This window comes from Sitophilus oryzae, unplaced genomic scaffold, assembly GCF_002938485.1.
Source record: "Sitophilus oryzae breed Bouriz unplaced genomic scaffold, Soryzae_2.0 scaffold_1809_pilon_pilon, whole genome shotgun sequence".
NCBI lineage: Eukaryota > Metazoa > Arthropoda > Insecta > Coleoptera > Curculionidae > Sitophilus > Sitophilus oryzae.
In genome coordinates this window covers 773,654-787,343 of record NW_022146512.1, presented here as the reverse complement: position 1 = coordinate 787,343, position 13,690 = coordinate 773,654, and the positions used below count along the sequence as shown (strand labels likewise).

At 35.3% G+C, this 13,690-nt stretch overlaps 2 protein-coding genes across 3 annotated transcripts in view; one reads left to right on the top strand and one right to left on the bottom strand.

The window, feature by feature from the left end:
• The window catches only part of LOC115883107 (ceramide synthase 6), a 32,484-nt gene that overhangs the window by 18,260 nt on the left and 534 nt on the right, over positions 1-13,690 (bottom strand). The gene's annotated exons all lie outside the window — the stretch shown is intronic.
• The window catches only part of LOC115883105, a 79,025-nt gene continuing 65,374 nt past the window's right edge, over positions 40-13,690 (top strand). The window contains exon 1 of one of the 2 annotated variants that reach the window (XM_030901400.1): positions 40-986. In XM_030901400.1, coding sequence (XP_030757260.1) covers positions 81-986 — 906 coding nt within the window. In that variant the 5' untranslated portion in view covers positions 40-80. Of the gene's footprint in view, positions 987-7,269; positions 9,101-13,690 lie in introns of those variants that run through there. The other variant, XM_030901399.1, reaches the window with a different exon arrangement.

The window sequence follows — 13,690 nt, the reverse complement described above, 5'->3', positions numbered from 1 at the left end:
TTCCATCTTTTAAACGTAAATAGAATTTATTATTTTACTCTTACTCTCGTTATCATATCGAGTGGAGAACAACAGTGAAAATGCTCGGTTTTAATTTTTTCGGAAGCATGACGAAACTCAACATAATAGGCAGAGAAAGAAGCAATAGTCAAAGAACTGACAGACCACCAGGTAAACCTTTTATATCACGTTTCAAATCAGATACTAAAAAAACAGAGAAACAAAGCGGCATGTCAGATACGGCAAGTGCATTCTATACAGGAACAACTAACGATAAAGATTATATAGAAAAGGAAGATAAAAAGCAACTACCTGAAAACACAAGCTTTAAAACGTATCATGATTTAAATCTCGAAAAAGGAACTACAGAAGAAGCAGATATTCGAAACACCTTTGAAACTAACGAAACAACATTCTACAGGGTTCTAACGAAATCATTTTATGAGGAAAACTTAGAAACGCTAAGCAGATTTGAGAAGAAGAAACTTGTTAAGACTAGGAACGCATCAAGGAAACTAAGTGATCGAAAAATGATAATATCTAGTCCTTTAAACTTTCAAAAAATCGAAACCCAATCTATAGCCTCTTATAGAAATGATATGGAACAGTATCGTGCCGTATTAAAAAGTAGCGTATCGTGTGATAATTTATTCGATACTAGTCTGGATGAGTTTCCTTTCGATAAAATCGGTCAAAGTAGACGACTAGAATTTACCTCTCTTGATAACTTGGAAATAGACAGTGTGAGTGATTCTTACGTCAGTGACAGAAAAAAATCCCCAGACCGTGAATACGAAGTGACTTTAAATGTGCGTCAAAATAATTTAATTAGTGTCGCGGAAGACGAGGAAGGCAGTCATGATACAACTCAAAACGAAAGTGATTCGGATAATAGTTCGTCTCAAGGTGAAGAGGATAATGACAGGATTATGGATGAACGTCAGGATAATCAAGTTCAATTAAGGAACATTTCAACAGTAAAACCGGCAAGTACCTACCTAAACATATCTTTTTGCTGCTGATACAATGTGCAAGCGCATCAAATTAGAATAATTTTATTATTAGAGAGAAGTGAAATGAATTAAGGCTGTTACTTTTTTATTGAAAAAGTTCTTTTAGTTTCAATTTTTAGCCGACCATACCAACAGGTATGGTAGGCTATTAAGATCGGCAAAAAAAGTTTTTTTATTTCACTCAAAATGAGTTATTTGGGTCATAAATGACCTAAATACAAAATATGTTCATGGTGTCTGTCTGTCTGTCTGTCCGTCTGTAACACGATAACTCAAAAACCGCTAAACCGATTTTAACCAAATTTGGCACAAAAATACTGTGGCACTCGAGAATGGCCATTAGTTTTTGGTGGGGGTGGGGGGTTGTTAAGGGGGTATGGGAGGGGGTTAAAAATTTTAAAAAATCGTAACTCCAAAATTACAGTACCTAGCGAAACGCGGTTTTCAATTTAAGATTAGGAATAATATTTGCAACAAAATTTGTAATAACATCAAAATCAGTCAAAGTAACAGTTTTTGAGATAAAAAAAATTGGAAAAATTCCTTTACTTTGAAACTAAAAGAACTGCCTACCAACTTTTTATTAACATATTTTAGTATGGGCGGCTATACTTGCCCCCCGGCGCCAATTTTTTTATCTGCCAAGTCAAATGTGGTACTCTATTATACAAGGTCCGGCAATAGTGCGTCGGGCATCTTTAGCTTCTATAATAACAAACTTTGGAATTCTGTATAAGTGCAAACCTAAAGTATGTACTAAGATGTATTTCAGAAAAATATTTTAACTTCTATAGGGTGTAAATAATGATAAAGAATAAATATATACCGCATGATAGAAAAAAACGGCGTCCAGTTGGCTGGGAAATAAAGATTGATAACATTTTCCATTAAATTTATATATAAAATGACAGCGATCTGCATTTCATAGCCATCGCTGACGCCGTTTTTTACCATACGGTATTATTTTACACAAATGAATATTACTGTTTATGCTATCAAAAATAACGCCAGTAATGCGACTACGAACTATACCCGATTTTGGCGCATTTCCCATTCCGTTCTATACCGTGTTAGAGACATCTTTACTGCTGAACTAAGCTTGTAGGCGGGGCTTAGAGACCTTATGTTCTCTACATGGTATATTATGGAAATACGCTTCCCGTTCGACAATTGGCTAATCCTGGCTAATCGATATTCGGAATTATGGAGTTGCGCTGTTGCGCCAGTATGTGCCTAACAGACGAACTTATGTGAAATATACATGGACCGATTATCTAGTTGTCTCTAACTCGGCTTCAACTCCAACACCACATCCAACACATTGTAGGGATAGGCGATAATCCGTATATATTTGATATGTATATGGTTTTACAGCGCTTTCAGATGGAGCGGACGGTCCGTCGTGTTTTTTCAAGATAGCCGTCGGACGGAGCATACGTGCCCATGTGAAATTGTTCATATAAACTATGGAGGCTAAAAGGAGTTTTTAAAGTTAAAAGCAGTATTTTAAGCTTTAAAAAATTTTAAAGCCCTCCATAATATAAACTCATGGTACTTGCTCGAAGTCGCGGACGCTCCGCTCCATCTGAAAGCGCTGTTAGCATCTAAACACTGGGTGCCTGCTCACCAAGGGATAGAAGGCAATGAAAAAGCAAATAATCTAGCTAGGAAAGGAGCGAACACTCCACTAACTGGACCAGAACCGTTCTGCTTTCCAAGTGGTAACCAACTCAAGGCGGAACTCAAGAACTTGGAAGATTCCATCCGCAACCTGGAATGGAAATCTTGCAATGGTCTAGGACACTCGAAGAAGTTTCTGAGGGCTTATGATCAAGAAAAATCACAGATCTTCCTGGGTCTGAGTAAGAACAATCTTCGGATTGTCACGGAGTTTTTAACAGGACACTGTCTCCTCAATGAACACCTCAGTAGATTGAAACTAAGAAGAAACGGCGAATGCAGATTCTGTGGGGAAGATGGTGAAACACCAGTACACCTCATCACTGAGTGCGCCGAGACGACAACCATTCGTGCCATGAATTTTGGTACGACTGATATTGGAGATGGAGCACTACCCTCTATAAAACCGTCCCAGATACTGGCTTTTGTCAAAGCCCTGGGACTGTATGATGAGTTATGATTCAAGAAAGGGGGACACAATGGATCTGTAAGGTCGAAGTGATTAACCCCCCTCCCACTCATTCTAAATTCTAAAAAAAAAATTCTAGCATTTAAAACGATTAAAGGTCGGGACACACATATCCGCACCGTGTGACGGCCGTGTGTTGGACGTCGCGACGTCGCACGGAGAGAGAATTGCACAATGTAAAAGAACCGCGTAGTCCCCACCTTACCGCAACGTCATCGCACCATCATCCCCGTACCGAGCCCGCCACGTGCCCGACTAGTTTAGTTTACTTTTTGACGGACACGGTGCGGTGTACGAATCTATTTTGTAAACAATTTTTTTAATTATATTTTAAATGCCAAATTAATATAATACTCGTATATATTATTATTATTATAATAATAAACATTATTAATATAAAAATGGATGTAGAAAAATTAATCGAAGAGATAAGAAAGTTTCCAGTCCTATATGACCAGTCGAACGAAAAATATAGGAATATTTTTTTTTTGCTCCACGATTTTTTTTTTCTCCACAAAATTTTGTCTCCGCGAAACAGCTCCGTAAGCTTCTAAAATAATACTGAACTGCAATCATGAGACAGACCGCACGGTCGACACACGGATCAGGTGCGGACAAGTGTGGTTTGGCGTCATCTTCACCGGCGGTCGGCCGACTTGCGGTGCGGGCACGGTGCGGACGCGGTGCGGTAATGTGTGTCTCGACCTTAAAGCGTGTTTTTTAAAATTAAGAAGCGCAGATGTTACACGATTTTAATGTACTTTGGGATTTGGGCCACTCTTATACAGGGTGTTTCAAAAAACATGTGCCATCTCTCGTGGGAAGATTCCTGAAGTAAAAATAAGATTTATTTTTCATATCAACATAGGTCCGATTCTGCCTTGTTTCGGAGCTACAGGGTGTTAAAATCTTAATAATTTTTCGATTTATTATAATTTTTTTCCAAGTACTTTTAGTAATTCGTATGAAATTTTGAGTGTAAAAGTTACTATAAGTGCTACATATTTTAATGGTAACAAAGTCTCGATAAAGTCACCAGGGACGTACATATGGGTTATCACTGGAATATTTAAAAAAAAACATGTGCTCCACTGACTTTTTTCTTATCAAAATTGAGTAGGCCGTTTAATACAAATTAAAAGTGATCTCTTGATATTTTGTCGAATTCGGCCTCCTTGATGAGATAAACGCAATTTTATTAATCATAATTAATAAAGCAAAATAAAAATGAAATTAATAAATTATATATTTTACCTAATTTATTATTAAATATTATTACTATTAGTTGTTATTACTATTAGTTCAACCTACAGTAATTTCAAATAAAAAAATTATGGTATTTAAGATAATTACAAAAAACCTAATTTTAAAAAGTTTTAACATCCTGTAACTCTAAAACTATGCATTTCCATACCCATGTTTATAGGAACTTTTTTTCATATTTTTTTTATAAAGACTCAATGAGTACTTGGGAGTTGGATTACAGGTTGGATGAAGGCAAATTAAAAAAATTGCGTTTATTAAGGAGGCCGTGTTCAAGTAGGCCGAAATCGACAAAATATCAAGAGACAACTTTTAATCGGCATTAAACTGCTTACACTACTTCGCTAACAAAAGAAAAAAATCAGTAGCATACATGCTTTTTTTAAACATTCCAGTGATAACCCATATACACGTCCCTGGTGAATATGGCGACACTTTTTAGCCTTAAAATATGTCGCTGTCTGTTACCGAAAATGACAGACAACTGTCATGTATCCTCTCGTTGGACAGACTTTATAAAAGGCTAAAAATAATAACAACTATAAATCTATTATACATGTAGACTTCCTCCATTTTATCCTTATCAAAAAGGATTAAACACAATAAAAACAAGTGCGCGATCATGATTAATCAAGTAAAAACAAAGTTATTTAAAAAACAAACAACGCTTTTTTGTATCTGTTGTCTGTTGTACTATTGTAAACATTGCATTTTCTAATTTGTCACATCCATCTGCGTGGGCCAATTTCCATTCATAAAACTTGTGATGAAACAGACTCTATAACATGATTGTATTATGTTCGAGCCATAGGTTCGAACATATGAATATAAGAACAGCGTTGCCAATGATTTTCTAGAGTTAGATTATTTTATAAATTCGATGTTAATAATGTTCAAAGTTAAATAGAACATGTATTCCTTTTTGTTATGTTGCTTTAAAAAAGATATGGTAATAAAATTTTGACTTACAGTCTGTTTATTTTCGTAGCACATGATCAAAACCAAAAAATGTAAATAAGAAAAACCGATGTCAAACCACTATGATTCTACTAAATTATTACTACAGGTTAAACATAATAATATTCAGTTTTTCAGCTATTTTGGCAAAAATGATGTCACCTATACAGGGTGTTTCAAAAAACATGTGCCATCTCTCGTGGGGAGATTCTGGGAGATTCCTTACGTAAAAATAAAATGTATTTTTTATATCAACATAGGCCCGATTGTGCTTTGTTTCGTAGCTACAGGGTGTTAAAGTCTTAATATTATTTTGATTTATTATAATTTTCTTGCATGTACTTTTAGTGTTTCGAATGAAATTTTGAGGGTAAAAGTTACTATAAATGCGACATATTTTAAAGCTAAAAAAGTGTCGACATATTCACTAGGGTCGTGCATACGGGTCATCACTGGAATATTTTTCTAAAAAGAATCATGTACGCCAATGACTTTGTTTTCTGGTGTTAGCGAAATAATGTAGGCAATTTAATGCTGATTAAAAGTTGTCTCTTGATATTTTGTCGATTTCGGCCTCCTTGATGAGATAAACGCAATTTTATTAATTTGCCTTGATCCAAATATAATAACAACCTTGAAAAAAATTTAATATAACATACTTGCGAAAGTTTTACATAAGTGCTCATTGACTCCTCTTCAAAAAATATGAAAAAAGTCCCTATAAACATGGGTATGGAAATGCATAGTATAGTTTTACAGGATGTTAAATCTTTTTAAAATTAGGTTTTTTGTAATAATCTTAAATACCATTATTTTTTTATTTGAAATTGCTGTAGGTTGGACTATTAGAATTAATAACTAATAGTAATAATATTTAATAATAAATTAGGTAAAATATATAATTTATTAATTTTATTTTTATTTTAATTTTATTAATTGTGATTAATAAAATTGCGTTTATCTCATCAAGGAGGCCGAATTCAATAAAATATCAAGAGATAACTATTAATTGGCATTAAACGGCCTACACAATTTTGGATATCAAAAGAAAAAAGTCAGTGGCGCACATGTTTTTTTTTGAAAAATATTCCAGTGATAACCCGCAATATGCACGTCCCTGATGAATTTATCGACACTTTTTTAGCATTAAAATATGTAGCACTTATAGTAACTCTGACCCTTAAAATGTCATTCGAATCACTAAAAGTACTTGGAAGGAAATTATAATAAATCGAAAGATTATTGAGACTTTAACACTCTGTAGCTACGAAACAAAGCAGAATTGGACCTATGTTGATATGAAAAATAAATCTTATTTTTACGTGAGGAATCTCCCCACGAGAGATGGCACATGTTTTTTGAAACACCCTGTATATACGGACGGTGGCGGAACGGTATTATAGTGAGAATCGCGCCTAAGTAGTAGATACATACTAAACTTTCTATCGCAAGGAAACGCTGAAAAAAATGGCGTCAGAGTTGGCATGGAAATAAGAATTGCTGTCATTATTTGAAGTATATGTATAATTATATGGCGAGTGTCTTTGATCGTCATTTCCAAGTTTACTTGACGACGTTTATTTTCGAACATACGGTATATGGATGGATTCTCTATACATGGAAGCTCGTTGGTCGGCGTCATGAAATAACCACACGCTCGTTGTCGGCTAATTAAACCACTTAATCGACGTATTACTGCAATTCCAACTTGTAGTTAATTCTCTACCAGCCAATTGAACTCTCCTAAACCCTTCGTTTATATAAATAAATGACTAACGTTGTGGGAGTGTCGTCGTTGTCGGCCGCCATCGCCGCCGGCACAGCTTGCCTGATTTTATTCTGAAAAATCTTATCAATGAAACTGACTGCAGGCTGACAGTTTGCTCGGAAATAACACAAAAGCAACACACTGCCGGGCGCCGCGCGTTTCGGCCTTTATTTAAATCTAGTGAACATCCGCGTCATAACAAAAGACGCTCGCTGCTCGGTCGACTGGTTCGCGTCATATAGTGCCATTGACGGAAACAAAAAAAACAGTCCTAAAACAATTGCATGTCTATGTACGTGTCGGCGATGATTAATTTTGTTCGAAAAAGTTAAGCTTATATTTTAACAATAATTATCCGTCGAGTCCAGTCGCGAATCGCTTCGAAGACGGGTGGTTATTTTTTCTTTTAAAAATTTTTAATAATACAAAAAGAACCTTGAACCGCTCGACTAAAGATACGTTATTATTAAATAGAGAAAATACTTGAAGTTTTTCTCCGAGAAATCCGATAAAAGGAGGATGTGGCTTTCGATAAAGTTGGCGTAATTGGTGACTAAGACGAAAATGACTCTCGCAAGCGATTTCAGTCTAATATCGTGGTTGCGAACGCTTAGGTACAGCGTCGAGTATTACGAAGATACCTGCGAACCGCCAAACAATCGAGAGTACAAGAACAATCGCGCCCCGGGAAATATGTCTATCGATGAAAAACGAAAGGAAGAAAGTAGCGAAGCTCTGTACGCCAACGTGTGGGAATGTTCGGCAAATTTTGACGGTGAAAAATCGAGTACGAAGCACGAAAACGCACGGGAATCGGAGGAAAACGGTAGTCTAGTGTCGAATCTCGAAGACAATTTCTCGAATTGCGAGTCGGAGAGGTCGTCGTGTGCAGATTTCTATTCCGTGAGTAGTCATCCATCGGGAAAATACGATAACGCAGACAAAATAAGTCAAATAACCGACTTGGACGAATACGTTGATTCTTTCGATACTCGTAAAACATCTCCGACGTACGAAAACCTGGATCAATTCAGCCGTGCGTCGCAAGAAAATATTTACGAAAACGTTCAAACCAAACACACGTCTGAATTCGAAGAAGAAATCTACACTACCATCAAATACCTGGAAAATGTATTGGACTCGGTGGACTCGAGCAGCGAAGGTGATTACGAAGAAAACTTGACCGAAGACTTTTGCGAAAACAATATTTTGGATGAATACACTGACTACGAAAACTTCGAACTAGAAGAATATTGTATGAACGACGCAAAACACAGTCAGGAAGAGAAATTTACTGAAAGTTCGAGCAGTTTCGGAGAATATATAGGCGGCGAACAACTTGTTAAACATCACAATCAATGTTTAAATCAGAAATTTGCTCAGGAAAATAGAATATCGGTCTTCTCTGAGGAGCCAGAACCAATTTCCCCTCAAGAAATTAAAAACATTCCCGTACCAAAGAGGTCGAACACCGCTAGTGTTGGGCAAAGATTCTCGTTCCCGATTAACTTGGATAACAAAGAGAACGTGCTAAGACCGCAGAGCTTTCCCATTTTTTACAAATATACACAGAAAAATAATATTTTGAATTACGATATCGAGAATATCAATTATGATTCGAGTAAACCGACAAAGAGCGGGAAAATAGATGACGCAGACAGTGGTTTAGATTTAGATAACAAAAATGACGCTGTATTTGATGATAATTCTACCAAACTGTTGCTTCCTTCAAATTCGAAAAGTCGCGATTTAAATCTGAGTTTCGCTAAAGAATCGCGGATTAGTGTTGTTTTCGAGGACAATATTGCAGAACTTAATCAGTTGCAAGTGGCGGAAGAAAAGATTTTCGGAAATGATCTGATCTTGCGCTTGAAAGAAAACGCAATCAACTGGATGACGTTATTGATGGAGGACTGTTGCGGCGATAACGAAGATATTATGGAGGAAAAGGTATAGTTTTTGAAATTAACTGATATTCAGGGTCGGACTGACCATATTCAGGGTGGCGATTGCCAGCCGGACTCCAGCCTTCGCTCAGTGGCGGATCTAGGGTAAAATACGTCGTGGGCAAAGACAAAATTTGGTGCCCCCACAATTCAAAAAATGTGTAGACCCCTCACCAAAAAAAAAATAAAATATGAAAAAATATTTCAAACGCTATATTAATATTACTATAAAACTATTACTATAAAAAAAACATAAATAAAAACAAAACAGAAACAAAAGAACATTAATTATGTAGTACTTATGTAGTCTTAAAAACCCTGCGAAGATCACGAAAATACCTACTTACTACAAAATATTGCACGAAATTGCGCTTAAAATTTGACTTTTCTAGCCTTTACAGAAGCCATTTTATCTATCACTTTATTAAAGTTAATTTTTTCGGCTATATCATACTCTATACTTAATATTCCCAAGTCAGTCAGTCTCTCCTGTGTTATAGTTGAACGCCTAAAATCTTTAATTAATTTACGTTTACTAAACGACCGCTCACATGACACAAAAGTGACTGGCATGGTCAGAAATATTCACAGCGCGGTCTGTAAGTTCGGATAATTTGGAATTAAGCCATATTTTTCTAGCATATTAAGAATATCTAAACAGCTAGCTGCTTCCAAGATTGGAAGTCTTGAAATTTTCCAGTTCAAGATATAGCTCTGTTGCATCTAAGTCGTTAGCATATTTAATTGCTAAATCTGCAGCATGTTTTTTTTATTTTTTCTAGTGGTAATGATGCCAGTGACTTTCCAGAAAGGAAATAAAAATATTCGACAACACCTTCCATAGCATTAAACCTCCAGGAAAATTGCTCATTTATTTTATCCAATGATTTGTTATCGACGCCTATGATCCTTATGATAGGCAGTCATTTTCACGCCGTGCCTGCACCCCGTGTCCGCTGATGTTGGCGAGGAGCGGAGTAGTAGGCTTTGGAAACAGTTGAATGTCAGAGAGTTTGTTGATTTTCGGCCGGGGAGAAGACATTGTTTGTCAAGCTAGTTAGAATTATATTTTAAATATCAATTTCTGTTAAATATATTAATCTCCCGATTACAGATTCAAAAATTTGAGTTTTAAATTGTTGTTCTTGGGTTAATGTACCAATTTCGTCATCAGTGTTTTCGTCGAAAAATCTTTTTACTTTTCTTGTCCGTTTTTCTGGGAGAACAGGCTCAATATTGCTTGCCTCTGCAAGGATCTTTAAAGCTATCGTCGACTGTGTCTCTAAACTCAGCTAAGAAACTCTGTAATGAATTCGGCAATTTAGATGCCTCCGCGATCGAAAGCGTTGGCCTCTGCAAAGCAGTGTTTACATTTTCGATGTTCCTTAAAAATTTTCCCAAAATACTAAGAGGACAATGAATGAAAAATTAATCATTTTTGTAAGTCTTTGGGATAATGACACTGCATCACCTGTAAATTTCTTTTTGCGTTGTGTTCCAATATCGATAAGAATTTCACAAATTTCGGGCAGTTGGTGTCTAAGTGATTTAATTGACTGGTATTTAGAGGACCACCTAGTATCTGCATGACCCTTTAGTTTAAATTTTAAGTGATGTACGCACTCCCATCTTTCGGTTGTAGCAGCAAAAAAATTGTATATGCTGTTGACAGTCCCAAAAAATGTTGTTATTTCTGAAGTGACCGAAGCAGCATGGACACCAATCAGATTTAAGGAGTCGTTAGGGCATGGTAGAAATCTTCGGAAAATCGTGGGCAGTTGCCCACCTTGCCCACGCCTAGATCCGCCACTGCTTCGCTGGCCCTCCTGTTTTGGCACCTACAGGGTGTTTCAAAAAACATGTGCCATCTCTCGTGGGGAGATTCCTCACCTAAAAATGAGATTTATTTTTCATATCAACATAGGTCCGATTCTGCTTTGTTTCGTAGCTACAGAGTGTTAAAGTCTTAATATTTTTTCGATTTATTATAATTTTCTTCCAAGTACTTTAAGAGTTTCGAATGAATTTTTGATGGAATAAGTAACAATAAATGCGACATATTTTAAAGCTAAAAAACTGTCGACATATTCACCAGGGACGTGCATATGGGTTATCACTGGAATATTCTTCTAAAAAAAGCATGTACGCCACTGACTTTTTTTCTCTTGTTAGCAAAATAGTATAAGCAGTTTAATGCCGATTAAAAGTTGTCTCTTGATATTTTGTCGATTTCGGCCTTCTTGATGAGATAAACGCAATTTTATTAATTTGCCTTGATCCAAGTCTAATAGCAACTTTTAAAAAAAATTAATATCATTAACTTGCGGAAGTTTTAAATAAGTACTCATTGATTCTTCATTAAAAAAATATGAAAAAAAGTTCCTATAAACATGGGTCTGGAAATGCATAGTTTTAGAGTTACAGGATGTTAAATCTTTTTAAAATTAGACTTGATATAATCTCATTTTATACATCTATAAAAATGTTAACTTGAAAACTAATGTTAAGATAATGTTAAATAATATTAAGTATCACAGTTTCCACAGAATGGCATCGTTAAATGAAACCGAACACATCGAAATTAATTAAATCGAATTGTTGAAGTGATATTTTCCAAAGTCAATAACTCGGAAACGGTTGGTTTGAGATACATTATGTGTATCTCGATTTTTTCTTAGAATTGAAGGAAGAACCGAGCTACGACTTTATGACCGACCCTGTATACTTAAATGTGTTATCCGCTAATAGATATTTGAAAACCCTATATTACTTTAATATTTAACTTTTTGCGGTACCTCTTATATTTTACAGAAGTATATGTATGAAAAAAAAATTGAAAATTTGGAATTTTTTTCGAAAAACATTTTGGGTTTTTTTTTTAATTTTTAGTTAAGATATTTAATATATTCATAATATGGCAACATATATGTAGTAGATTAAATTTACAAGAAAGAAATCCAAGAAAAGATCCAGCTGTTCTCAAAATTTAAGCAAAAAATTATTTTATTTTCAAATAAATCCAAAATTAGTTTTATTTATTTAAGTTTGAAAACTTAAAAAAAATAGAGAGCCATGGTAATATCAGAGATTAAGCGTGGGAAAATGTCCGGTGAATAGGCAGTTCTGCTTCAAAACGTTTTCTAAGATATACAGGGAAAATTTAAAATAAAATGCACGATTTTCAACATCTCTTTTTTTGTGAAAAAACCCTCATAGACGTGTTCCTGGGTTCGAATAATATACGACCCCTAAAAATATTTACACTTATTTAAGACTCGCCCTTTATAATAAACAAAAATTAATTCTAAAATTCTGTAAAATTCATAGACGCACAGACACGACGATCTTTCCACATACATGAGTAATACTCTGTGGTAATACTACAACTATTATTATCATTCAACATTTGCGTTTTGCATTCAGGATTACACATTTTATGTAAATATGTATATTATGATAAATTACTTCATGTTCTATTTAAAAGTAGTTAAACATTTTATTCCATAAACCATACATACCTACTACCTACTGCCATTACTCGCTGACGAGTATTTGACATGCATCAGAAGATGGTTACACAAAGCGTTTTCGTTCATGAGCTTTTCTGTGACTGAAAAGCCCGATACGTTATGTTATCTCTCTTCCGCACTCCGGACATTCAAAAATCTCATTGTTTTGTTGCCTTTTTACTTTTTTGTTTTGTTAATTCATAAAAGTAATAATTATTTTTCTGTCATCATTATGTACGTACAATACGTACCTATAGGGAAATTAAAATAACCTTGGTTGCACATCATAAACGACCACCAGTTATCTCCATAAGACGACGCATGGTGTCATTGATGACGTGCAACTAAATTTGTTTTGATTTCCCTTATATAATATACAGGGTGATCCGAAATGTATTCCGGAAACTTCGGCAGTATATTCTGCAGATAAAAATAAATAAAAAAGTTCGTATAAATGTATGTCCTAAAATGCTTAGTTTCGGAGATACAGGTTGTTAAAGTTTATTTTTTATTTTTTCTAAATAATTTCTGAAGTAACGTCAATATTTCGATGAAAATTGGTGTCTGGAAGTTTTTTGACACGAGAAATTTGATCTTGATGTCAATACGACTTCTACTGGTAGAGGGCGCTACCTACATATTTTTTAACTGGTTTGAAGTGTAATAACTTTTCGTCCGCACCTGTATAAAACTACTGAGTAAAAAATATACATTTACAACCCCGTTTTATAATAATAATAATAGCTCCCGTATATAGCGTTTAACGCCTTGGGAGAAGCAAGGTACAGCTTGCTATACTAGAGCCGTTCGGTATACAAGGAAGGTAATGTGGCTAGTACTACGCTTCAACCGCCTATTATTACCTCAGGATTGTGAATCCCAAGTACTCATTTAAGGCTGACTCGACCTAGGTACCCAAATTATTTTTATTTTAATAAAAATAGTCGGCTGATGAAATGCCGGGTGTGGGATTCGAACCCACTTTCTTGAGATGATAGACGAGGGCCTATACCTCTACGCCATGCGCCACCAGGCATCTTACAACAACGTTTTAAACGTAAAAAAAAATCTTGGTATAAATCGCT